Source organism: Vespa mandarinia, chromosome 1, assembly GCF_050613455.1.
Source record: "Vespa mandarinia isolate Hongniang chromosome 1, ASM5061345v1, whole genome shotgun sequence".
Lineage (NCBI taxonomy): Eukaryota > Metazoa > Arthropoda > Insecta > Hymenoptera > Vespidae > Vespa > Vespa mandarinia.
The window spans coordinates 12,849,756-12,877,500 of record NC_140810.1 but is presented as its reverse complement, the minus strand read 5'-3'; the positions used below and the strand labels follow the sequence as shown (position 1 = coordinate 12,877,500).

The 27,745-nt window shown below is 28.0% G+C and overlaps 4 protein-coding genes and 2 long non-coding RNA genes across 17 annotated transcripts in view; 1 reads left to right on the top strand and 5 right to left on the bottom strand.

The window, feature by feature from the left end:
- Positions 1 to 3,216, bottom strand: part of LOC146873314 (apyrase) — a 3,388-nt gene extending 172 nt beyond the window's left edge. The window contains exons 1-11 of the mRNA XM_085660734.1: positions 3,077 to 3,216; positions 2,367 to 2,592; positions 2,180 to 2,296; positions 2,010 to 2,090; positions 1,692 to 1,893; positions 1,504 to 1,609; positions 1,208 to 1,302; positions 977 to 1,131; positions 660 to 845; positions 295 to 392; positions 1 to 193 (exon numbers count right to left, since the gene is read on the bottom strand). The exon at positions 1 to 193 is cut by the window's left edge and continues 172 nt beyond it. Of these exons, the coding sequence (XP_085516860.1) occupies positions 1 to 193; positions 295 to 392; positions 660 to 845; positions 977 to 1,131; positions 1,208 to 1,302; positions 1,504 to 1,609; positions 1,692 to 1,893; positions 2,010 to 2,090; positions 2,180 to 2,296; positions 2,367 to 2,592; positions 3,077 to 3,216 (1,599 nt within the window). The remainder of the gene's footprint in view (positions 194 to 294; positions 393 to 659; positions 846 to 976; positions 1,132 to 1,207; positions 1,303 to 1,503; positions 1,610 to 1,691; positions 1,894 to 2,009; positions 2,091 to 2,179; positions 2,297 to 2,366; positions 2,593 to 3,076) is intronic.
- Positions 3,217 to 4,833: 1,617 nt separating this feature from the next.
- On the top strand, positions 4,834 to 11,563 carry LOC118445738 (protein 5NUC). Of its 3 annotated transcripts, XM_085660726.1 has the most exons (9): positions 4,834 to 4,999; positions 5,990 to 6,175; positions 8,130 to 8,528; positions 8,877 to 9,111; positions 9,246 to 9,845; positions 9,923 to 10,087; positions 10,173 to 10,277; positions 10,823 to 11,180; positions 11,252 to 11,563. In XM_085660726.1, the coding sequence occupies exons 3-9, from the start codon at positions 8,380 to 8,382 to the stop codon at positions 11,449 to 11,451; spliced, it is 1,812 nt and encodes a 603-aa protein (XP_085516852.1). In that variant the 5' UTR covers positions 4,834 to 4,999; positions 5,990 to 6,175; positions 8,130 to 8,379; the 3' UTR covers positions 11,452 to 11,563. The 3 variants fall into 3 exon arrangements, with proteins under 3 accessions (XP_085516852.1, XP_085516840.1, XP_085516847.1); XM_085660714.1 differs by lacking the exon at positions 5,990 to 6,175; XM_085660721.1 differs by lacking the exons at positions 4,834 to 4,999; positions 5,990 to 6,175 and adding an exon at positions 7,042 to 7,447.
- Positions 11,564 to 12,184: 621 nt separating this feature from the next.
- Positions 12,185 to 16,482, bottom strand: LOC118445762 (protein-lysine N-methyltransferase SMYD4). Of its 5 annotated transcripts, none has more exons than XM_085660695.1 (6): positions 16,436 to 16,482; positions 13,473 to 14,585; positions 13,105 to 13,385; positions 12,891 to 13,049; positions 12,672 to 12,815; positions 12,185 to 12,588 (listed from the first exon to the last, which is right to left on the bottom strand). In XM_085660695.1, the coding sequence occupies exons 2-6, from the start codon at positions 14,539 to 14,541 to the stop codon at positions 12,334 to 12,336; spliced, it is 1,908 nt and encodes a 635-aa protein (XP_085516821.1). In that variant the 5' UTR covers positions 14,542 to 14,585; positions 16,436 to 16,482; the 3' UTR covers positions 12,185 to 12,333. The 5 variants fall into 5 exon arrangements, 3 of the variants coding, with proteins under 3 accessions (XP_085516821.1, XP_035731524.1, XP_085516827.1); XM_035875631.2 differs by lacking the exon at positions 16,436 to 16,482 and adding an exon at positions 14,752 to 15,157; XM_085660701.1 differs by lacking the exon at positions 16,436 to 16,482 and adding an exon at positions 14,752 to 15,154 and having other exon boundaries at positions 12,344 to 12,512.
- Positions 15,946 to 21,979, bottom strand: nudE (Nuclear distribution protein nudE). Of its 6 annotated transcripts, none has more exons than XM_035875495.2 (9): positions 21,629 to 21,865; positions 21,068 to 21,240; positions 20,490 to 20,780; positions 20,166 to 20,302; positions 19,887 to 20,069; positions 19,319 to 19,440; positions 18,117 to 18,187; positions 16,436 to 16,497; positions 15,947 to 16,346 (listed from the first exon to the last, which is right to left on the bottom strand). In XM_035875495.2, exons 2-8 carry the CDS (start codon positions 21,151 to 21,153, stop codon positions 16,440 to 16,442), a joined length of 948 nt encoding a protein of 315 aa, XP_035731388.1. In that variant the 5' UTR covers positions 21,154 to 21,240; positions 21,629 to 21,865; the 3' UTR covers positions 15,947 to 16,346; positions 16,436 to 16,439. The 6 variants fall into 6 exon arrangements, 3 of the variants coding, with proteins under 3 accessions (XP_035731387.1, XP_035731388.1, XP_035731390.1); XR_004839364.2 differs by lacking the exon at positions 15,947 to 16,346 and adding an exon at positions 18,763 to 18,971 and having other exon boundaries at positions 16,431 to 16,497; positions 21,850 to 21,979; XR_004839363.2 differs by lacking the exon at positions 15,947 to 16,346 and adding an exon at positions 18,763 to 18,971 and having other exon boundaries at positions 16,431 to 16,497; positions 21,361 to 21,867.
- Positions 21,980 to 23,011: 1,032 nt separating this feature from the next.
- Positions 23,012 to 24,405, bottom strand: LOC146873313 (uncharacterized). Its single transcript, XR_014982847.1, has 2 exons — positions 24,283 to 24,405; positions 23,012 to 23,270 (listed from the first exon to the last, which is right to left on the bottom strand). It is a non-coding gene; the product is annotated as an uncharacterized LOC146873313 (long non-coding RNA).
- LOC146873312 (uncharacterized) lies at positions 23,379 to 25,791 on the bottom strand. Its single transcript, XR_014982848.1, has 2 exons — positions 25,346 to 25,791; positions 23,379 to 24,626 (listed from the first exon to the last, which is right to left on the bottom strand). It is a non-coding gene; the product is annotated as an uncharacterized LOC146873312 (long non-coding RNA).
- Positions 25,792 to 27,745: the final 1,954 nt, after the last annotated feature.

Genomic DNA, 27,745 nt, shown 5'->3' with positions numbered 1-27,745 from the left:
AATAATTGGACTCATCTTTTGTACATATTCTACGAATAGATCTATATCCAACGAACCAACCTTATGGTTTCTTCCAAATTTTTTAAAAACTTGAATATCATCTCCACCCTTATATATAAAAGATGGAACTACGATTCTGTACCATTCATCCTCTAAAAGGTTCTCGTATCTTGGTATCTCGCAAGCACGACATCTATCATAAATAACAAAGTTACGTATAAATGTATAAATATGATATGCAAGTAATAAGAGAAATAATATTTCAATGTTTATATTCGTTGTATAAATAATTACCTGACTTTGACGTCGACCAATCTACTAGGTGCATCTTTCGTCATATTATAAATAACTTTCAGCCCGGACCAAACCATAATTCTTTCTTTTTCTAATAACTAAAAATGCATGATTTGTTTTATTGTTTATGCTTAATAAACAATCCTTTATACAAGATTAATTTTAATTAGACTAATAGTCTTCAATATAGCATTTTAGTGTTCATTATTATTGTTATCAGTAAGCGATTATTACAAATAAATTCACATGAATTTAACGATTAATGTATACTGATAATTTCTCTATCAAATAGCTCTGATAACATTCTGAGTTTTAATACATATCCCATAGAGAGTATTAATGTATAAATATAGACAAAATATTACATATTTAATAGAGCTCCCAGTTATCTCGACAGTGTCCCAGGTATTTTCAAAAGGTTGAACCATCAGTAAATCACCGTAAGTAATATTAACAGCGAAATCTTCGATAGAGGCACGAATTCCACCTGTATTGGTGCAAGATATAGCTGCATAAGTCCAATAAGTTTCATTCTCGGCCAGATCTACGAACTAAAATCGAAAGAGAAAGTGAAAAAAAATTCTTTTTTTTTTTCTCATCAACTTCTTTCTGCGAGATAAAAGAATTTTGATACATGTAAAGGTATATATCGAAAATATATTTAATATAAAAAAATTTTTACCGCATCGATCATCGCATCTGTTATAAAGTTACCCAAGTTGCATTGTTTTCCTTTACATTTGGAATCGAGGAAAACTTTAGTCTTGCCTACATGTTTCCATGCGAGTGCATCGACATCCTTTTGCCAAGGAACTAGAGCTTTCAAAATATCTGGATCTATATGAAAAATGAATTTTTATTTATCAGACTTCCCTTTTCTTTTTTTTAAATTTTTCCTTTCTCTCCGACTCACCTTCCTCGATAGAATAATCCAAAAGAATTGGATTTCCTTCCCAGTCGACAACCTCTCCTTGATCGTCAAACCAAACTGTCAAGTTGCCGAGATATCTAAAAAATAATTTAATAGAATATTTATCTTTCAGATTCTTTAATAGCATAGGGGAATGAATAAATTTTTTATTTAATTAATATTAAAATGATTTACTGAGTTAATATAAAAAATAATCAATAGTGTTAATTTCTCATCATATGTTTCGTGATAAGATCGATCGATATTTCATTAGGAAAATGAATATAGTGATTACATACTTGGTAAAAGCAGCTGCTTGTACAATGAGCACTGTTCTCTTTGTATTTTTTTGGGTTACTATTACAGGATATTCATCCTCGGGCGTATCAATGAAAGGCGGTGGCCCTAATTAAAATAAATATTTTAATGTAATTGAAAGTTTATATAGAAACATAATAAAAGCCTTTTTCTCGCTTTTTCGACAAACCAGAATATAAGAAAGTATGCGAATGTCCTCCAACAATGACGTCAAGAAGAGGACAATTGGCAGCCATCACTCTATCTATATTCAAGCCACAGTGACTTAAAGCAATAATGATGTCCACTCCTTGGGCTTTAAGCTTCTCGGCTTCCTCATTCACAGAGTCTACTTCGTCCAGAAACCTCAATTTTTCGGTGTCTGCTATAGTCTAATAAATCGTGGATCCTTAGATATATACATATATACATGCATACATATATATATATATATATATATATATTTCGAATTATTTTTCTTTTATAATTTAACAAAGAATATACCAACATTCGTAGTTGAAATAATGACCCCGATTACTCCGATCTTTCTGCCTCCTCTCTCGATGATCGTACTATTTTGATAAAGACCCTGAAAGTAGAACAGATTATAGAAAGGATATATGAAGAAAAAGAAAGAGAGAGAAAGAGTATCGTGTAAAAAATGATCATGCCACAAACTTGAATAGTAGGCTCTTCTCTATCGTCGATATTGGTCACCACAACCGGTGCTTTGACAGCCTTTAAAAAAGGTACAAGACCAGCGATTTTATTGTCGAACTCATGATTTCCAATCGTCTACAAATAAAAGATAATTATATTATAGTTAGATTGAAATTTTCTTTCAGTAAGTGTTCGTGAAGTTTACCATGGCATCATGAGGTAACATATTCATAAATGTAGCCGTCACATTCCATCGATGAACGTTGTACCATAAAGTACCTTGGTAATGGTCGCCAGCATTCAGAAAAATAGCATTTGGCCGTTCTTTCTTTAATTGATTGACAGCAGTATATACTCTAGAGATTCCACCGACACAATCTTTTTCTTGTCCCACATGACAGGTACCAGAAGTTGGATTGGTCTGTTGAAATCTTACAAAATGTTTTTTTCTTTTTCTTTTTTTTTTCTTTTCAAATTCAGGCATTCTCATTGCTTTTTAATACGTATTAAAAATTTAAAAAAAAATTGTAAGATAACTTCCGAATGTACGATCATACGTATCACGGAAAATAACACAAGTTGAATCAATATCTTATCTAGTATCGTCCTTGAAGATTCCACTTCGGTTCTCCAATTTAATACGACACACTATATTGTTATATGAAGATCTTGTGTTATGAGTAAGGCTAACGTATGTTACGTAATTCTTAATATTATTTTTATGACGACAAATTAATTATTTCTATATTCATTCTCGATTGGTTATGTAAGAGGTAAATGTCTATATAAAATACACGAAAGTAATCAACAAATTTTTACGTATATATGAAACAAGAAACAACCAAACAAACGAACAAGCACGATCGTTCCGTAATTAGACAGATAAATATTTGTATACATTATATTAGTTCATACCTCGCATGGAAATCATTCAAATGTATAATAGACAACTCGAAGAAATCGGTTTGTCCAGGATAGATGAGTCCTCGACCGGTAAAACCCAAACATGTTTGGGAGACATAAGACAACACGGCTATCAACAATAAAGTATACATGTTGTGTACGTTCGAAAGTTGTATAACTGTAAAACAAATAGAGCAGGTAAAATACAACGATATAAAATTTATTCATAATTACCGTTCGTACAATCATTAGTTAATTACCTGATTACTTAAAAATAAACAATCTGTGATCTATGTGTCATCCCACTAATGTAATATATTACCTTATATTTACACAGATTAAATTTTTCAAAGGCAAACTATTGTTTGTTTCCAGTTTGCTTTATAGGAGTTTACAAATTGTACAAAGCCTACAAGTAATGTCGCAACAAAATTTTCAAGTTATTTTATAACTTAAATAACTGATTAGATTAAGTGAAACAATAAAAGGAATTGATTGTGGTGACTAAATATAACTAAACTCGTTACAAATATAAATGACGAAAGTTGGAGGAAAAAAGTTGGAGGAAAGAAACAAAGAAGTTATAATCGGTAATAAATGCAAGTATATATATACATATATTATTATTATACATAAAACTATAATTCTCTTATAGAATGTATTTTTACTCTCCAATAATAGCAAGTTTTACATGAAAAAAAAACTGTTTAATCAAATATACTATTACTTATATATATAATGTACTCACTTTATCCAATGTTTTCTGACACAGGTATGATTCCAATCAGAAGAAGGAATATTATTGTTCGTAAGAAACTTATGAGTTTCAACTATCGAACGCGATGCTTTGGGCACGATTGACGAGATTCAAGGTGAAAAAAAAAAATAAATTCTTTCGAATTTCTAAGGAAATAAAAAAGGAGAAAACTTAATGTTTTGTGGAGGAACTTAAACTGACTTGTACGTTTATATCCTTCATATAGAGAACATGCCAGTCGTAAATCACCTGTCAGCACCGAATGTTCGTCGAGAACTGCTAACAACGATCTGTCTTTGCAATCCATGACAAAGCAAGCGTATCCATTATCACAAATATTCACTACATAAAATGCCTCGCAATTATCTATATGCTATTAAATTTATCTCGAAAACATTTCAATCGTTATACGTATACGATAATGATTATTATCTCTTTCTCACGTTCTTTTGTTGAAGATTATTTATCGTGCATTTGAAAATTCTTTAATAATTTACATATCATTTTATTGGAAAATAAATTTTATTTAACGATCGAGAATAATTTCTTGAAGACCACGTGAACGTATTAATTGCTTCTATCGTTGACCGATTCTCTCATTTCCTTTTCAAGCCAGCGTCAATGTAGATGTCGAAACCAGAAATTTACGCGTAGACGTTGAGCTGCCAATCAAGTTTCTACTGTGATCGACGCGTTCAGTGAACGGATTCATATTTAGATACATACGTTACAACATTTTCAAATAGTGAAACTGTGTGTTTGTTCTCTTCATTTATAAACATTTAATATCTAGAAGAAGAGAATAGAAAAAGAAGGATTAATAAAAACTAACGATATTGTGTATTCCACACGCGAGTTTCAGGATAGATATGGTCACGTGACTATTTGAATTCATTAAACCAGTTTAAGAGATTGGCATTAATAATCAAGGAATTTATCACATTACTACGCGCATTAGAAAATTCATAAAATTGAAATGTACTATCCGAAGTATATCATTTGGTCACGATCAATAGAACTGCTTGTTACCTATTCTTTTTTCTTTGTTATCAGTCTATTGAGAAACGATTTGTTACATAATCGTGTTAGTGTCGACGAGAAAATTTTATGTGTATTTTCATCGTAGTACCAACGAGAATACGAAGATCTAAAGAAGATTAACGATAAGGAACTACAAGGTAAGAAAATTTAAAGAGACTTTAATTAAATTTTTCATTATTCGATCGATCTATTAACGCTATAAATAAAGAAATAAATAAATAAATAAATAAAAAACTTAAATCTTATTATTAATTAGTCAAGTGCTTTGGTATCGTCAAAAGACACGAAAAGAAAAGCAACGAGAAAAGAGAGCTCTCTGTTGGCACTTTGACAAGAGAATAATTCTATATTCGCATTTTGGCCGTGGCACGTTTCATAAGACCGTGACTATGATAGTTTCAACGTATATTATAAAGGATATTAAAAAAGAGTTATACAGGCAAGGATTTGATCGTCTTCGAGTTGACGATGACCTCGTCCTTGGATAGGAAAAAAAAGAAGCAAAAGAAAAAGCAAAAAAGAATTATGCCATTTTTTCATACTAATTTTATTTTTCCATTTCTCGAATAATAAAATTTTATTGCCTCGACGACAAAAAAAAAATATCGATAACAATCATGAATATTATCGAGTCGAATGTTCTGTTATGTTTTTCGTTCGTCCAAAATACGACCTCGAAAGGAATTACGTCACGATCAATTTTGCGAACCCTTCCAAATTCTCATCTCAATAGAAAGTCTGTTGGAAGGAATAATTTTGAAAGATTGAATGTACATACGAATATGTTGTTTTTACATTGCTTATCATCGACGAGAGGAAGAAATATATACAGATCTAATTTGAAAAAACCGCGAAGATACATGCTCAAACCTAAGAAATATTATGATCGATTTTAAATAAAATTGCCGAAAGAAAAAAAATAAGAAGAAGAAGAAGAAGAAGAAGAAAGAAATACATTCAGACAGAGATACTGCCAACTTTTTAACCCAATACAAAGATTGAAGATCACAAAAAATAAGTTCTTCCATTTTGCTCGAGAGAGAACAAATAAATTACTATACCTCTTATGTTCTTACGACTCGACCCGGAAATGATCTCTGCATTTTTTTTTTCTTCTTTTATTGCAGTTTCTTTTTGTTCTTTTTTACCGTAATGAAAACAAGATCGCTATAGAAACGGATCGAAGGAATGGAAAAGAGATATTGGAGAGTCAAGGATAATAAAATAATGAGATCCATCAAGCTATATTACACAAGCGACTAATTTAAGTTGAAATATTTCCTCGCAATAACTTGAAGGAAATATATCCGAAGGTGAAAACGATTTATTATGACATTCTTAAAAATAAAATTAAATTAATATTTGTTGAAGAGAATATTAGTTATGATTGGTCATAACTAATATTCTCTTCTTTCATCTTTTCCTCTTTCTGTTTCTTTTTTCCTTTTTTCTCTCATTTCTTAGCTCAATTTAAACGCAATAAACGACTTAAACTCTTTTATTATTTTTACAACAATTTTATCAAATGTCAGAAAAAAATGACGATAATGACGAGATAAACAAAGAAAAAGTTCCTTTGTTTCCTTTGAAGGAAAAATTTTCCAGAACTGAAAATCGACTAAATTACGCGAAAATAACGTAATCGGGTTGATCGTTTAATAACGAATAAAAAAGTTTCTTCGAAAAAATAAATTAAAAAGAAACCAAAAGAGCGTCATCTTGATTTGATAAATTTCCTTATCGAACATAAATATCAGAAATTTCACTAAATCACATAACAAAATGAATTAAACATTATCGATGAATAAAGCAAACGTAAACAACGTGAATCGAATCCATAAATACTGGGATTTCTCAAGAAAAGATATTAAAGAAAAAATAAATAAAGAAAGAGAAAAGAGCATATTTTCGGTTACCGAAAAAAAACCGTTAAAGTTAATCATAAAAATAACATTTTCTAAAGGGTTTTCCCTAAAGCAACCCTGATGCAACCCTGAGGAATAAAGGGCTGTTAACAAAGAGAAAATCTTTTGATCTATCCCTCCCTCTTTCTCTTTCTTTCTCTATCTCGCTCTCTCTCTCTCTCTCTCTCTCTCTCTCTTTCTTTCTCTCACGACGATTCTGTTTCGAAATTCAACGCGCTCTAACCACCTCCGTCGTCTTTTCGAACGTCGATAATGTTCAGTCGACGTTCGTCCCTCGGCAAAATCGGTACGTGTTTTTCTGCTCGACTCTGTTCTCTTTTCTCGAAGAAACGTGTGTTCGTCATTGCCAACAAAATCGTGATAAACATGATCAAAAATCATACTTTAATCGTCACGTTAATCGATTAGATATAGTCGTATTGCTATTACGATCGTATATCAACGATTATCAAAGATCTTTAATTGCACCACGTGCTTGCTCTTGTTACAATTATCTCTTTATCACTTTCAAATGACACATGTTACACAAGAAAAATCGATCATTCTTCTCGATCGATAGAAGTATATTATGGAATATCGAATAGTGTTGAATGTATATTATAGTATTTTATTTTGTGCATATGAAGAGACACAAAGTGAAAGACGAAGTTTATTAAAAAGGTATTTTGAAAGGAAGGAATTTCATATTTTTTTCTTTTCTTTTTTTTAAGTTTATTACATGTATATATGTATATATATATATATAAAACACGTGTTCTACGTATGTGTTATAATATATATATAATATTATATATATATATATATATATATATATATAAAACACGTGTTCTACGTATGTGTTATAATATATATATAATATTATATATATATATATATATTGTTTTATATATATGTTATATATATAATACATTACTATAATGCTTATTATCTCTCTGTTTCAAAATACAAATCTTAATTTCTTCTTTTAACCTCGTATTATACGAGTAAGCAAATAATATGTTTTTTTTTCGTTAAACGACGTTTTTATTATTTAATTACGAATATATATCTTAAGTATCACATCATAAGTATAAGAATACATCATAAGTATACTGCCAAATTTAAATAATAAAGCTGCCAAGGGAATAAATTATACCGTTTAATCGGTTTCCTCATTCAAATAGCAATATCATTTATCGAATAACAAATATCAAACACGACTCTTGGCATCGTTTCGTTCATTTCGTCATTATAATATACATATTTTATTAAACACGTACAATTACTTTTTTGCAACATAGAAGAAATATTCTTCTTTATATTTCATCAAAAATTTCTAAATTCAAATTTTTTATTGTTACAGGATAACGAAGAATAATTACGGATTTTTAAGTGGAAGAGTTCTCCAAAAATATATTAAAAAGTATACTAAGTAACAATATTTTTTGTGCTAATGATAAAAAAACGTCAGAGATAACGAAAACCTTGACACATCATAAAACAACGCTGTTTATCAGTATCGTGCAATACATTAAAAGAAAAGAAATTTCAGAACTTACTGAAAACGAATGAATAATAATTTATCGTTTGTATAATATTAAAGAATCATAAAAATGTGCATATTACTATTACGTACGTTGTCAATTATTTTCATGCTATTTATAATAGCGAACGTTGTCGTTCATGGAAATCCTTTTTCTGCGCATAGCAAAAATGAGAATTTTACTTTTCACATTGTCCACACCAATGATATGCATGCAAGGTAAAACTTTACATTATTGTGATAAAAATAGGAAAAAAAAACAAAAGAACAAAAATTGTTAATACATCTCTTACGTTAATGTAAATATTCTAACTGTATATTGAAGAAACGCTTAAAATGATACAACTTATATCGACGATAATTATTTATTATGCTAACGTTAATTATTAAAATAATATATAGATTATAGACTTTAAGTTTACAATGTGATCGTATATTTCTTTGTAATTGATTACAATTCGTCTACTATATATTCACAAAAAGTTATAATATGGATTAACGTAATAGGATTACCGTTTTAATACAAATGTCATTCTTGCTGATCTAAATTCTTATTCTTTTACCCAGATTTGAAGAAACGTCGAAATTGTCAGCACCAATTTGTTCTAAACAAGATGCCGCGACAGGAAATTGTTACGGTGGTTTCGCCAGAATAGCGACCTTGATTCGTCAGGCTAGAAATTCGTCCATACCAACATTGTTCTTGAATGCTGGTGATACTTATCAAGGTTCCGTGTGGTATAATATCTACAAGTGGAAAATCGTTGTAAAGTTCCTCAACATTCTCGCACCAGATGCGATAGTGAGTATTAATAATGAATTCGCCGCTCTTCATTTTGATATTATCTTAAAAACACTCGCTCTCTCTCTCTCTCTCTCTCTCTCTCTCTCTCTCTCTCTCTCTCTAACTATCTATCTATCTATCTTGCTTCACAGAGTCTTGGAAATCATGAGTTCGATGACGGTGTAAATGGTTTAATACCCTTCATCGAAGAATCAAAGTTTCCAGTTCTCGCGGCGAATCTTGATTTATCGAAACAGCCAAACTTAAAAGCTACGAAGTTAGCGAACAGTACGGTCTTGGTGATAAATGGTACAAAGATTGGTGTGATCGGTTATCTCACGCCAGAGACGACGATCATATCGATCACCGAAAATGTGATCATTAACGACGAGGTACCTGCTATTCGCGAGGAAGCAAAGAAATTGAAAAAGCAGGGTGTAAATATTCTCATTGCTTTGGGTCATTCTGGATTCGATATTGATAAAAAAATCGCCAAAGAAGTTGAGGACATCGATATTGTCATCGGTGGACATACCAATACATTTCTCTATCGTGGCAAACAACCTGACGCTGAAAACCCCGAAGATATTTATCCTACTGAAATTGTACAAGACAACGGTAGAAAAGTTTATGTTGTTCAAGCATACGCTTATACTAAATATCTCGGTAACTTTAGCGTTTCTTTCGACTCAAACGGCGAAGTTACTGACATTGTGGGCAATCCAATTCTAGTCGATCATAGTATCGAACAGGTGAGCTTTGAAAAGATGACAATGGATTATAGTTATGTACAATACCTAAATTGATTTAAAGACGATTCGTGATATAGGCACCGGATGTTCTCAAAGAACTGGATTTACTCAGACCTGCGATCGATAATATAAGCACAATTGAAGTTGGTAAAACTCGTGTATTACTCGATGGTGACAGTAAAACCTGTAGACAAAAAGAATGCAATTTAGGAAACCTCATTACCGATGCTATCATCGATTATGTAAGTTTGTAAAAAAAGTTGCTAATATCGATAGTTTTAAATGTTCTTTTAGTATAAAGATACGATTCAATTATTACGATTACAGAATGCCCAGGAATATTTTTTTAAAGGAAAATGGACCGATGCTGCTATTGCTGTTCAAAATTCTGGAAGTATAAGAGCGTCTATCACTAGAGCCTTGAACGATAAGGTAGATATGTCAAATATCATTGTATATACACCCGAATCTCTTTTTAAATGGTCGATGTGTATCGTGCAAAAAAAAGTTAAGTAAAAATTGATTTCCAAAGAGTATAAAACTTGCGTTAAACTAATACGAATTATACAAAAAGTAATTTAAAATATAGATTATAAAATAAAATATAAAATATAGTAATTTAAAATATAGTAATTTAAAATATAGAAATACATTCATAAAAAACATTTTAGTTAATAAACACATAAAAGAAAAATTAATGTTTAAAAAAAAAATGAAAAAAAGAAAAAGTGATATTTTTTCAAACAAATACGCATAACTTTCGTTACAGTCTCTGCAAACTGATTAATGTTCATTTTTGAAACCGTGTAAAATCATGTGATTAAAATGTGTTAAGATAATCTTGTAAAAAAAGTATCGCATGAAAAAAGATTCAGGTGTATTTACTTTTGTTTTTTTTTTTTTTTTTTTTTTTTTCTTTTTTTTACATAGTTCTGATCTTCTCTCGTTTCTTTATTTGAAAATAAAAAAATATATAGATCACAATAGGTGATATACTTGGAGTTCTACCTTTTGGCAACATTATTTTCAAGACGTCTATGACAGGAAAACAAATACTCTCAATGTTGGAATGGAGCGTTTATAATCTTAATTACAATTCTTCGGATAATTTATTCGGTGCATTCCTTCAATTTTCCGGTCTTCAGGTCTCATATGACATTTCTCGTCCGCCCAATTCAAGGGTAATTTCCGTCCAGGTACGATGTGCCGCTTGTAATATTCCAAGTTACAGTGATCTCGATAAAAATACAACTTATAAAGTTTTGATAAATGATTTTATGCGTAACGGAGGAGACGGTTACGAGATGTTGAAAGATCTTGAATATACTACAATAGGTATGATAAATTAATTATTATGTTAAGCTTTTATAAAACGTTTTCATTTATTTATTATTCTCGTTTTTTAGGTGTTACTACAGCGGATGTAGTTATCCAATATTTGAAAAAATATAGTCCTGTATACCCTGGTGTCGATTGGAGAATTAATTACGTAGACGAAATATATTTTAATAAATTTAATAACGAAGATATATCATCTACCTCAGTTAGAGAATATTCGATAGTACTTCTAATTCTGTTGACAATGATTACTAGATTGTTAACTTGATTTTGTTGCTCGTAATGGTGATTTTATTTTATATTAAATTTATAAAAGAAAATGAAAATTTGACAGTATTTACGTATACAATATCATGTGCACACAGTCATCTATATATATATATATATATATATATATATATATATATATATATATATATGTGCAAGTAATTTGCATATCTTTTAATTTGTTAATATCTATTGTAAACATATATTTTTATCTTTCTTAACTTAATAACAAATTTTTATGATATATTATTTGATCTATTACTTTATCATAACATATTAATTGATTTTCTTATTATACATATGCATTTAAAGACTTACAGATACTTTACAATGTAATGTCTAAATGATACCAAGTGGATATCATATCGTATATAATGATATTAGCAGTAGATTTCATTATTGGATTTGTATCCCATTCTCTACCTCAGAAAATATAATAATTCGAATAATTTATTTTTGCAATATATGATGTTTCATGTATATAATGAAATAAATATTAAGGTAAACCATTTTTCAATACGTTTCATTAACTATCAGAATATAATTTAATAATATATAATATTTTTTAAATTAAATTTCAAAATATTTTTCAATATTTGAACTATAATGTCTATCTTCTTAAAAAATATGATTTCTGAACATTTGAAATGTTTTATTATAAATACTTTGTTATATAGTATTTAACATATAAAAAATATACAAACTAAGACAAAATAGAAAATATAATATTTGCGTTCGATGTAGTGTGTGTGTGTGTGTGTATATTATTTATTTGAAACAAATAAGAATACATACAGTTATAAATTTTATAATATATAATATTTTATAATATAAAATTATACAATATTATATAATTTAAAATAATTTTATATATAAATTTTATTTAAGTTATCACAGGTAAATCAAATCTGTTGCCACTTAAAGAATACACACGTTTTACAGTTTCCACAACCTTATTCATTTCTCTACAAGGCATTGGAGCATGATCATATAATATTTGTATCATCTTTAATAAATCTTGTATTATATACGAAAAATTATCATGAACTTCACCAACAGTTGCTAAACACACGTAAGTATCGAATTTTTTTAAAGCAGCCATAATAATTGATTTATCATATAAATTTGTTACTAAATCCTATATATTAAGAGAAAAAACTTTTTATAAAAAATAAAAATTATAATCTATATAATATACCTAAACTTATAAATTGTACATACTTCGAAAGAAGGTAGACTACAATATAGAGGCCAATCTTTTTTGCACGGTATGCAATCACATTTGAAATAATACTGTTGTAAAAGTTTCTCTTGTCTTCTTTGTTTTACCATTATAGCATAATGCTGACCATAATTATCTAAAATCTAAGAGAATGTTAAGTTTATAATTCTCAAAAACATAACAAAATATTTCTTAAGGCTCTAAAAATAAATAAGTACCTGATCTCCTTTTTTTATAGGATAAGCAGCACATATAATCATATTTGTAGATCTCGAATACCTTAGTATATTTGGATCACAGCTATGATTAAACAGACTATAAAATGCCATTGCTGCAATACCTCGTTCTCTAACATCTAAACCATATTCTTCATCCAACTGTAATATAATTCAATTACAATATGAAAAGAAAACAGTAAAAGCAAATACTTACGCTATGAATGTTAGTAGGTATTATTTGTTGATGCCTTAATATAAGCCCACCAATTAATGTAACATCTTTGTTTTTAATTAATGCAGATAATTCATGTTCCAATTTATCCCCAAACATCATAGTACGTGTAGCAAGCAAATATAAAATAATACAAGCATCTACAGATTTTCTAAATAGGTCAATTGGTAGTCTTTTTTCAGTATTTGTCGTGAGACTGTATATACTTCTATATTTATCACTGTGAAATTTGTTATCAGAACTAAAACCTTTTGTTCTAGGATCTATAACAAATAGTTATTAAATTGAAAATAAAATTAGCTAATACCATTACTTTATATTTCAAAAATTATGTAATAACTTATAATCACCATCCCATTCATCAATTTCTTTAATCAGGCTTCGTAAATCTTCTAAACTATTAAATTCTTTTATTGCTTGTATTGCAAGTCTTGCGCTAAATAGATCAAACTTAATATAATTAGAAATCTCAAACAATACTGAATATACAGGACATTCTATATCATGATATTTCTTCCAGTCTTCTAATTTACATTTTTCTGAACAATACATGGCACAAGTGCAATGATCACAAGGTATACTTGCCAAAGAAATCTCCAGACAATTTGAACAATGAGTATAAATATTATCTGGTGTTAACATAAAAGAATAAGGTTTCTCTGAAGCAATGACTTCACCAGGAGAAATGTCACGAGTAGCAACAACATGTCTTCCATAACGTTCATTATATTTAATAGCTATTGCATCTGATGAACACGGAATTTCTACGTTTTGAGATTTAACTTCAAAAAGATACTGATTCTCCTGCTTTTTCGTATTCTTTTTTATCATGTTTTTTGATTGCTCATATAAATATTGTAATTTTTTTTGAAGATTTTTCCTGTTAAGATCATTTAATGACATTTTTTCCAGCCAATGCAATGCAGCTTTATAATCTTCTTCTATAGAAGAATCTCCCATTGATACTAAACACTCTACTTTACGTATATATAATTTGACTTTTAATTTATCAGGATAATTCAGAGATAATGCTCTATCAATATCTTGAATAGATTTTCTAAACTTATGAATTTTTAATAGAATAGCAGATCTGTTAGCATAAGCTAAAGCAAGTTCTTCTGACGAAGGATTTGCATAAGCTATACTCTTTGTATATAATTGCAATATTTGAATACATTTATGCCCATCGAGAGGATTTGTAAGAAACAACTTATTTCCCTCCTTTCTAAATTTTTCCGAATCTAAGTGACTTTTTGGCACATTTTTTATTTTAGGAACTACATTGAACTGTTGCATTACTTCGAGAGTAAATATTACACGTTCTTCATCATTCTTCAACGTGTTGAACTTATTCGTCAGCCATAAGTTTTTATTCGCTTCTTTAATACGCCTATGAAGTATTTCATGAAGAATTTCCATATCATCAAATATGTAATAAAATGTAATAAACAAATCTGTAAAAACTGTAATTTTAAAAATAATGAGAAGTTTTCATTGCATATATTTTATGATAAATATAAATTAATATAAACAAAATAACACAATTTGTGTGTTCTATAAAAATGATATTAGGACATATAATATTAGTGTTTCCAAAAAATAGTATTAGACCAAGCAATATTTTGGTACCTTTATTTTTGATTAGCCTTGTTCTTATTTAACTTTACAATCATAAAATAAAAGAAGCAAGAAGAAACAAAAACCGAAGAAATACTTTTGGGCGGTATCCGCCACAATGAAGATGAGCGCCATCTAACATTCGAATATTTGAACGAATATTTGAATATGCAAAAGTAAATAAAATGCAATTATTTCACTCACAGATGTAATCTCAATATTTTATCTATTATAATATTTTCCTATTTTTTTAACACATGATATTTTTTTATTTTTATTGTTATTACAATGTTTTTGTCAATAATTGCCTAAATATAACTTAATATAAATGTTCTGGCATAAAGGATATTAAATTTTCAATTCAAGAAAATTTATTTATCAGCAAACAGATCTAAATAAATAACAGTTATAATTAGATTCTATTAAGTTGAAAGATATCCATGATTTATTTTTCATTATTTTAACGTGTAACTTCTAATATATCTTTACATTGATGAAGAAAAAATGTATTTCTAGAATTAATACTTTAGTAACATGTGTTGTGTATGATATTAAAAAATAAATAAAAGTGTGAATATATTTATATCTTATACTACAGAAAATATAGATTATATTATAATTAAAATACATTCAAACACATTGAAATAAAAATATTTTTTGCTATTTCATTAGTATATTGAAGTACAATACCATAATTTGCATATGAAATATAATATAACAATTTATGATAATACAAAAATTGTTTATATAATGAAATTTATCTTTTATAAATCTAATGGCACCAATATACAACTTACAAATGAACAATAAAATAAATTGTTAAAAAAAATATTAAGATATTGTCAACATTATGCAGAGTGTATATACTAATATATTATATATATATAGTATATGCATATATTATTCTCGATGTTGTAATGAAATATATAACAGAGAAGTATACTCAAAACTTATGATCATAAAAATTATATGGATACATATAATGTCTATGTAAATCCAATAAATTAATAATTTACCATTGTAATTATTTCACATTACTTTTTAACAATAACAAACAATTCTTTTAATGAAATTAAAACTAAATATTAAAAACAACATTTGTGATTGGTTTATTTAAATTAGGTTTTTAATACTACAATATAAATAACTAAAACAGTCCATATATATTGCCTTAATATTCATAATACGGCACTAATCTATTTACAAATTTTAATTATATTATTTTAAAATAGGGTTGTATTATTCCACAATTAAATTTAAATGTACTTTATAAAAATGTTTTACAAAAAGAAAAATTATTAATATATCTGTTTGTTATTGCTATAATGAAAAATACTCAAATTTGATATCAAATAGCACATATTAGCCTTCATTCGTATTTATGTTAATTAGTTATATAATAAAGAATTTATTTACGCGCGTGCGCGTTCCATTAACACATATAAATTAAATTTTTGTTTTAGTAATTATAACCAAATAAATCTAATAAATATGCCAAATTCTAGTTATAAATCTTTGTCACATTATAGTAAAAAATATTTTTTGTCCAAAATAGACGTATAGAGATGTATTTACTGACACAATTATGTCATTCTCTAATAATTTATCTATGAATTAATAAACATTCTTATTAAAGCAATAAAGATTTTTAAACATAATTGCACATTTGTTTAGGCTTATTATAACATAAAAATACCTTGTTACAATCGAATGTGGTTGTTGTTTCCTGAGGCTGCGCCTCTCACTTGTCGTCTACTCCTGATTAAACAAATGCAACAATTTTTTGTTACTTTTATATTTTAACAAAAAACACTTCAGTTCTACCCTTCATTTATTTTAGTATAGTAAATTTTTTATTTCCTACAATCATCAACTTACCGCATAAATATACATGAGAAATTAATAAAAAATACACTTTATATAATATTAATATATAATATTAACATATATTTATGCAGTAGTTAGATATTCATTTTTATTTACACGAATATGACAAATAGAATAAAAATCATTTTTCTTTTTTAAACAAAATTCATGCAAATGATGTATTGTAACTGCTAAACAAACCATACTTGCACTACATGTTGGCAATGATTTAATATCTGATTATTAGTTGAGCCACATATATTTTTATATTCTTTGCATTTGCAAAATTGATATTTATAATTTGGATTATATATTAAAACAAAATGATGTGCCACAATGAAAGTATATCTTGGAATTAGTGGCTCAACTCTTACTTATAACAAATTCTATATTAACATATAATAAAATATAAATTACTAAAAAATACGCTATATAATAACTTAACAAAGTAAATAACATAAAATTAAATTTCATAATCTTTTCGTAAACGAATTTTGATTAATATCACATTACAATAAACAGATATGATATTTTTGGATCAATATTTATATAGATGTTATCCACATACATAAAAAAAAAATAAGCATACAACAAGCATTTAATGTGTGTAATAAAGCATATCTCTTGTGAAAGGAAAATTAATTTTATGAAAAAAGAAAAAAAAAAGAAAATTAATATATATATGTATTGAATATATATTTATAAGATTTTTATATTAACAAATAATAAATATAATCTGCAAAATATAAAAAATAATATATTATATTATAAAATTCTTTACCAAATATTCTAATTTTAGAATTTATTTATCCTTTCACAAAGAATTTTATATTATATATTATCATTTTAATATTCAAATAATTTTCTAATTTAGAAATATAAAATTATTCTAAAATAATACATAAATGCAATGATACATAAGCTTCTACATCCTCATGTAATAGAGTCTATATAATATCTTTATCTTTCTAACAACAGAAATATAAAAAATTAATATGTCTATGAGAAAATGAAATTAAAAATATATTCTAATAATTTCAGAACTAACAAAAATATAAAAAATATAAAGTTTATTTAGAAAATTATTATGACTGTTATATATATATTTTATACAGTCTTGTAAAATATGTTCAAAATACTAAAATGGAAAGCTATGCAACTGAGATAGTATTATCTAATTTCTTTCATATTAAAGAAAGAAATTGAAAAGCTATGCCACTAAGATAGTACAAAACTTAAAATATACACAAATCTATGACCATTTCATAAAAAGCACTAGAAATTGTATACACAACCAGTAAATTAACTTAAAAATAAGTACACTTTATTTTATTTGGCCAGTATCATGTACCTTTCCAATTGATTAGTTCCAAAAAAATTATGCAATTTGAATATTTTACATTTTATACATAAAAATTTTTGCAGGTACATAATCTTTACTTTTGAGGGTTATGTAACAGTACAAATAAAGAACAGCACAATTCCATGTGAAAGTTTGATAGAAATGTTACCTGTAGAGATCACGTACAGCTTGGTCCTCTCGTGATGCATTTCTGCATGTATTCAATTTGTTTTCCAAAGCCTATATGAAAAAATTTTTATTATCAGTAGAGTATTTCATAAATATCCTTGCAAAAGTTAATTACATTAATCTAAATTTTAATATATCAAAATAAATAGAAATAAAATGTACTACCGAATTTAATATAATTTAATTATATAGAGTGATTATTTTCTAATTAAATAATTTATTATTTTCTCTTTATGAGATTTTTAATAAGAAAATAATATTAAATAAGAACAAATACAATGTGTTAATAGAGCATAGTTCTTTATATTAATAATTTAGTTCTCTTTATATTGTAAATATAATTAAATCTGGATATTATTTAACTGAAAGAAATAGAAAATACAACAAAAAATAATCCTAATATGTAATAAAACATGCAATACATCAATCCTAATCCTTAAAGCCATATAGCAAAACATGCATGAGCAATTTATTATTTAGTATATAAAAAGAAATATACTGAGATAAGAATTATATATTCAGTATTAAAAACAAAAAGAAAGAATTGTTTAAATATCATTGATGATATAAATAAGCATGAAGCAATGGAATCAAAGAAAATATAAAGAAGAAAAACGAATAAAGACCTGCATTATAAGGAGATGGAAAATAATTTAATGATGAGGTATCACGAAGATTGTCTGCATTTGGCTGGTCTAGGTTGTTGCCTAATACACTGTGTAGGTGTATAAACTTGAATCGATGGTGCATTATTTGTTGGAATGGTATTTGATTTTTTTCCATTTGGACAAGTGCATTTCACCCTCCTACAGTCCATGCAGACCCATCTGTCAAGCTACCAAAACACCGGCTACTAGTAACAACTACATTCTTATACAAAAAAAAAGGATACTAATATCATCAATTAAATAAAGTTTTATTGAATTTATTAAAAATATTTATATATATAATTTATATAAATATATATAAATATATATATAATAATAATAATAAAATAAAGTTGTTATTCTAAATAGTTTTTCCAAATAAAATCTAATTTATATACAAAAAATAATATAGACAAATACACAAGATTTACAAAGTTACAAGAAAATACAGGCCATGCTTTAAGCTTTAATAACAGCATTCTTTTTTTTATTACAAACATCTGTTGCATTCTAATAATTCAATTTTTGTACTCACTCCAACTTTTCGCATCAGGTCTCCAATCATATTCATCGCTAATATTCTGGTACATGGTGCCAACGGTGGATTTATATTATTATTGTTGTTCCCAATTACACCCCCTACTACTCCATTTCCAACTAATAGTAAATAAGAAAAAATATATTACTGTACAAATTAAATATGAACAATTATATAAATACAATCTAATATTCAAATAAACAGATGAAAAGCATACATAAACTTGAAAAACTGGAAAAATATAAGCTTGAAAATAATTTTTATTTAATATGTAGCAAACTTATATTTACAATTTAATATAAAGTCAAATATTAATTTATTTATAATAATACATAATTTTAATAATGCAAGATTGGAGAATTCATGATAATGAGTAAATATAGAGGAACAGAATAAGTCAATTCCTATTTCATATAAATTACTCTAAAGTAATAATTAACAAGAACATTAATAATTAATTATTTTAAAAACATAAACTTTCACTTTAATAAATTTGCAGAAAGCTTTTTCTTAGATCCAAAATAAAGTACGTGTCTAGACTTACGAAAAGCATTATGAATCTTACTTTTCAATGATGGAGTCGTGTTATTTGAAGGTATAGACTGTGAAACTAATGGACTGGAAGGTGGTGTATGTGTTTCTAGTTCAACTTGTAGTTTATTACTATCTACAAGATTACGAACTCTATCTGCTGTCTTATCATTATCTGGTTGGTGTCGCTCTTGTACTTGAATCTCTTGTTTCAAATCTAAGAAATTATAATAAATTAATAATAGTATTAAGTACGAAAGAAAGAAAAGATATATATATATATATATATATATATATAAAATTATTATCAAACCTCTAATTTCATCCATTAATCTTTGTACTATGACTTTTAAGCCTTCCTTTTCATCGAGCTCCGACTCAAGTAAAGCATTCTTTTCTATTGCCAAGTTAAATTTAGCTTCTATCTCTTCTTCCGTTACTCTATTTACCCTGTAATATATAATGAATCATTATAAATATATGTATCAGCAGTCACTATATACATCATACTGTCATATGACTATATAATATAACTGTAAATAATATTTTATTTTTAATTATATAAGCAATATTTTATACCATTGTATCTTATTCATAAGATTTATATGATGTATTTTTTATAAACATTATTACATACCTATGTGCTCTTTCTAAATCATCATTCTTCTGTTCCAGTTCTCTGATATATTTCATCAATTGCTCATGTTGTAATTGCAAATCTTGTGCTTGTGACTGAAACATAGCACAATCCGCAGTTTGTTGATCTAATCTTGTTCTTAATTGCTCTACTTCTGTTGCAAGTCGTGTATTCCTTTGTCTTAATTCTCTATTTGCTTTTTCAGCTTGTTCTAAAGATGTTTCTAATTCTTTTTCTAACATTTGAGAATTTTCTTGAAATTCTTCCAATTCTCTTTCAACATCTTCTTTTCTATATTTTAATAAATTATTGGCAACCATAATATAACAATAATATTCCGTGTTATAGGAAACTTTTTCAAATTATATTTGACACCCATACTGTAGTCAAAAATTAGGTTTCATACTCATAGTCAATATGTAATCCATATGATTTGTATAGCGCAGTTTCTTATAACACGGATCCTTTATATTGTGTGGAATTCTATCGTACTTCAATATAAATTAATTATATTTTAGAGGAACTGTCCATTGGTTATCTATATTTATTCATAAAATATAGATAAAATAATATTTTACCTTTGATGCATCTGATGAGCAAGATCCATCCAATATTGAATTTCATCATCTTTTGACAAAAATTGAGGAGGATCGGTTTCCATCATTTTGAGAGTTAATAGAAAGAACCTCAGATATTACTTTGCAAATATATACTAGTTCTTCTATAGTCTTGTCAGTAGGAAGTTACCATTCTGGTAAAACAAACAGACACATATAAGTTAAAATTCATTGAATCATAAGAATAGCAATGATATTAAAGGTAAAGATACATGAACAATTTTATACTTATAACAGTATCTTATTATACTCACTTATACGGCATCATTGATAAATTGCGTAAAAATAACGTATTTATGAATAATAATGTTAATGTTAAGTAATATTGCGTTTCAATTTGCAATAGAAAGGATTTAGAGAGAAAATACACAAATAGCAAAAAAAATAAATGAAAATGATAGGCGTCGTTCGAAATATATTATTATGTGTTCGATGACACATTACTCAAAATGTAGAAAACCTTGAAAAAATTCTTGATATGCAAAACGTAGTCACACATGTATATGACATAAATTTCATTACCATGCAATAAATGAATCACTTCTTAATACCGCAACGCATAAAAAACTGGCACGGTAGTGTAATCGTTCGAGAACTCAGAACCTGTTCTCTTTTTTTTTTTTATTATGCGCAAAATATAAAGGTTAACTCGACAAGATCGTCGAGCGAACCCTTGCAGAAGAGACTAATATGTAACATTTGACAGAAATAGTCGTATTTAAATCAGAGAACGATATGTTTACCAGTAGCAAAATGGCAGATATATAAAGCCACATACAGAACTAACGATCAAGCAACGACGAGCCACCGTACGACCATAAAGTATGTAATACTAGATTATCGGCAATTACTCCGATATATTACGGTTATATATCTCATATCTATTTTAGAAAACAAAGGAGAGGAACAAAAGAATTTATAAAAGTGATTATACATACATAATAGAAAGATATAATATGATGACTTCAAAAAACGTGCAATAAATTTTAAAATAAACATTTAAAAAAAACGATTAACACACCAGTCATTTTGATTGGTTAGTATATATGAAGTGTGCTTAAAAAGTGATGAGATCTCGGGAATAGGCAGCATTGTGTAAATATTATGACGTTATCTGACAAAGAAAATAAACAAGATATACAGAATCTGATCACCAATTTTGCCGAAATTTTCTAGGTATATAATATTGATATAGAAGTAATAAATTTTATTCAGAAATGATGCAATTGTTCAGAAATGAATGTTTGAAGTATATAACGCTTTAGTATCACGGCAGCAAAAAGTATTCAGATGGTAGTTCGACTTAATGAACTAAGATATAGTTCTACGAGTTAGAAAATCGTGCGTTCGAAACTCCCTCGTCTTGTTTTTTTTTTTTTTTTTTTTTTGGTCAACCAGTGCTATTAATTTTACTAAGAAAAATATATAAGTAAAAAACATTTCTCTACATTTGAATTTTTTTTTTTTTAATCTTGAGTTTTTTAGTTTTATCTTTTATATTCAAGATAAAATGTTACAAATTTTTATCTTGGAAACGGCAATCCTTGAGAAAAATTATTTAGGCAAATCATTTGATTTCAAATAGGAAAATATAATGGTATTTATTGTTTTTTTATTTAATGGAAGGTTTCGAAGTCATTTCAAAGTAAACTATGATTTTTATACAGGAGCCTACATATTTTTTTTTTATAATAGCAATATATTCTATGTAAAAAGAAAAAGGAAAAAAAAACAAAAAATGACATAAGTATTTTCTTATCCACCTTTAATTTTCTAAAATATTTAAAATACATTTGGCATCTTTAGAGGAAAATTACAAAAGATAAAATAATGTTTAAATTTCTCAAGCAATATATATAATAGTCTATTGTTCGTAAATTTGTTTGATTTGTTCATTTACGCTTTTTAATGTTTAAACTAACACGTATAAATATGGACGAACATTCGCATGAAAGAAACTAAAAAAGAATAAATACACTAATTAAACATTTCGTGTTTCGTACACAATAATACTATTACGTTCTCTGCTACTCTCATAATTGTTAAAGTACTATACTTAAAATTACGTTTAGTTCTTAGTTCATTCGGGGTAGTCCTAAATCCAAAACCGCTGCGTTCTTTTAAATCTACTACTTCCGATCCTAAATCCAATTTTGCGTATTTCCTATAAAATCACATTTTATAGAATGAATATATATAATATATATATTTATAATATATATAATATATATATAATATATATGTATTATATACTTATTAATTGCGTATTAAATACGTACTATATACTGTAATTATACACTTATATAACTTGTATCTCAGAGGAAATCACAGACGTATTAATTAAAAATGTCATATGTAAATTCGTGTTATTAAAAGGAATTTTAATACTTAACCGTCCGGCAGCATTAATGTGTTCTTTCTCTACTATGGGTAATCGGTCGGCGATACATTGTTTTTCGACATTTATGTAACTAAACCCAATATAAATCTTTTGTTTAAAAATGTCTTTTACGAAAAATACATTAATTTTCCTTGAAAAAGAACAGCTTCTATAATACACATAATTTTACCGGCCGTGCACTTAAATTTTGTTTTCAAAGAGCGGACGTTAATAATATTAACAATATGTTAATAAATTGTGAACAATATAAACAATATGTTAATAATATTAAAAAATGTTAATAAATCAAGACTCTAACTTTTTATCTTGATTGATGAAAGCAATAGCAAAGAAATTTAGAATAAACCAGATATATTTATAATACCAGACCACTCCATATCATTCATATTCAAACGGATCCATACAACGATCACATCACGTATTAGATGAATTCTTAAAACATTTCATAAAAAATAATAATGATTCGGATAATTGATTAGATCTTGCGATGTTCTCATGTAATACTTGTGTACATGAAGGTACATTATATACACCACACGAATTAGTATTTGGATAGATAGCAAGAACTCCCAACAAAAGTAGAGCAAATGATCTTCAGAACTTTTATGCGCATTATTTAGGAGAATTAAATGAACAATTAAATAAGACACAATCTAAATTTTATTACGACAAAAAACAACGAAACTTTAAAGCATAAAGGGAAATTCGATGATCAATATTTAGACCTATATGAAAAAATCGCTTCACTAGGCAAAAATAAAATTAAGATACGCACCAGTAAACGCACACGTATAATATACGCCAGCCATGAACAACATTACCAACAACGGTTCTAAAAAGCATAGCATAATCCATTAGTCCAGCTGATTCTCCATGATGATGATTACCCCCATCATAATTGATAAAATTTGTATATAAGCCGCATAACCCCAACTCCAAACATCAGTTCCTTGCAAACACTCAAGAAGTCAAGTCGAAAATCTTTGTTCGCCATATTATTGAATTTAGTAAGAGTAGCAGTATCCGCATTAGTCAAATACGACTGTATCAGCACTTCATTAAACGTATCTACATTTTCGCTCCTGGACGTAGCCGATTGTAAGACACCAGATCTTCTACCTATCAACAGCAATATATACATTCAACTACTCTATAATTAACGGAGTATCAAAAAGTAAAGATACTACAATGCCGTATCGAAAGCGATCTAATCGAAGCTATCTTTCATTGCGGCATGCATTTACACATATCCATCATCTATAACGGACGCAGAGAGTATCTATACACACTAAATCATCAGTTGTGCTAGCAACTACATTCCACTGGAAGCTTTTATTTGGGTCCCAATGTCTATTTAACAGGAATAGAAAAGAATGATACGGACGCGAGAAGCCCCACTGTTACAACACTCAGCGACACTGTTACAACTGATGGAACATGCAACCCCTTCGAAACACGAGACAACGTGATAGTCCAGACATAAATCAGAATCACACTATTATCATGGCATTTGTAAGGTACAAATTAACCAGATCCACCTCAAAACAGGAACGATATGCCCATTGAACAAAGAATCCTATCTTGATTCAGACGGGAGCGAAACTTATTGGTCAAATAAATACATACTTGTGGATAGAAAAATAAGACCAATCAATAAATGTTACAGGAAGTTATCCGCAATATATCAAAACCAATCATTCTTCTTATCATACCAAAAGACTGGCAACGAATGGTTTCCTAACATGTACAACCTTCATGGAACCTAATATAGAATAACTCTAAGACTAGTAGAGTCATTACCTTCACCAACAATCTAAACAAATATTAACCAAATTCACCTGAAAGTACATTCCAGAGCATCAAAGAACTAGTGGAATTTATTCAAGCGATGATCTGGACAAACTTCGCTCTCACATCATGGAACCCATAGAAAAATTGGCCATTATTGACACTTTCGCCAGAGGAGTCAGCGGGAAACAAATTTCTCTAGGCAGAATATCACTATATAATGGACGAAGATTTGTTGAAAAAAATAGCAACCACTACTGAACAATGTTATTAGTAGGTTATGGGGAGCATTTGTAACATTTTAATCAACAAGCGCCGGAATACTCGCCATCCTTATGATACTCCGTCCAATAAAATATATCGCTGATACTATAATTCACAGCTACGTATTCCACTTCATTTTGCGAGAAGACCAAAACGTGAAAAAATATCAACAATAATAATAGCAGAAAAGACAACAATATTTGAATACAAGGAAGAATCAAGCGAGTACACAACTAACAGCACAAGAACTTATAACGATCTGAATAAAATGCTTAAAGATGAGTGTTATATATATTTCACATATTCAGAGACTTAAATATTATGTACCCGTTATATAAGGGGTCACCTTTTTGCGTACAAATATCGTTGTAAATAATAAAGAATATATATATATATAGAATTTAAAATATACTTAATAGATCATGCATATATAAATTTTATCATAAGAACACCGGGTATATGGAGAATAACACGGTTTCTTTCGACTAATTGCCACTAAGCACTAATAATACATGTGCCATCCGATCACATGATAGTTCACGATGAGAAATCAAACACTCGTGAGATTTCAGCACCGCCAAGACATAAACCCCTGTGCCACATGGCTTAGTAGTTTTTTCCAAATTCTAAAAAAATTTTAAACTAATTACGCTAAATCACGGTTAAAATACTATAGTTAAAATTACGTTCAATTCTTAGTTCATTCGGAGTAGTCTTAAATCCAGAACCATCACATTTTCTTAAATCTATTTCTTCCAATCCTAAATCCAACTTTGCGTATTTCTCTTGTTTTATCTAAGTACCTCTCTGTAAAACTTATCTGTACAAAATCATATTTTATATTATATGTATGTATATATATTTACAACTATATACAATTTCCAACAATCTCTCAAACTTTTACCTCCATCATCGTTACAAGTGCGAATAGACCGTATGGATGATATTTCTTACTTTCCTTCATAAATCGCTACAAGTATGAACAAGCCGCAAGGGCAATATCTCCGAAATTTCCAACCCTTATCGACTCACTCCATTTCCCTGTTTCAAAAGGTATATACCACCATCCACTCTCCCATCAACTGGTCCACATTATTTGGAATGATCTCTATTATTTGGAATAATCTCTGTTATTTGGAAATCATGGAAGAATTTACTTCATTTGTATTGGGATGCATCTATTCCCAAACGGTTGAAGAAATCAGAAATAATTCAATTGGACTAAAGTAACACTTTGGTATATTCTACCCGATCAACATTCTGCAGTCCCGTGCCATAACTGCAAATAACAGGAAAAAACCGAAATAGCTACAAATCCCGTAAGCTAAGAGTTCCTCGTGAAATTTTGAAGGCCGTACCGTCTGAGTCGTAACAATACATAAATAATCTTAAGAATAATAATTCATTATTCTCATTTTTCTCACTTTTCATCATTAATTTAATTTATATTCGAACAGAAAAATAGAAGAAATAACAAAAATCACGTAAAAGTTGGACGATTAAGATGAGCGTTCCTGTGATGTCAGGATTGGTGTCGTTAATAATGGTAATGGTAATAACGATGAAGAGTTAAAAAGTATCCCACGTAGTCAAAGTTCTTTTCTTTTTCACATAAATTCAGTAGCTATGACTTTTCGTCGAGTATTTTTTATGATTCTACGCATCTTATCAATGGAGCACAGTTCTATTTTCATTATTGCCTTTATTATTATTTATTTTTCTTTTCTTTCTCTCTCTCTCTCTCTCTCTCTCTTTTTCTCTCTTTCTCTCTTTCTCTCTCTCTCTCTCTCTCTCTCTCTCTCTCTTTTTCTCTCTTTCTCTCTTTCTCTCTCTCTCTTTTTCTCTCTTTCTCTCTTTCTCTCTCTCTCTCTCTCTCTCTCTCTCTCTCTCTCTCTCTCTCTCTCCCTCTCTCTCTCTTTCTCTCTCCCTTTCTAAATTTCTTTCTATTTTTTTACATTTTTTACATTTTTAACGATAGAACATATGCTTTATTTTCAGAAAGAATCTTTATTTCTCCGAAAGTATCGTATTCATTGATTTTCCTGTTTTTAATAAAGAAAAAAGCAAAAAAAAAAAATAATCTTCAAATCGTGTAAGAGAGATTTCCCTCTTTCTTAATTCTCTTTATTTTTTTATTTCTGGTGAGATGAACAGATCGTTTATTTATAAATCTTATCATAATTATT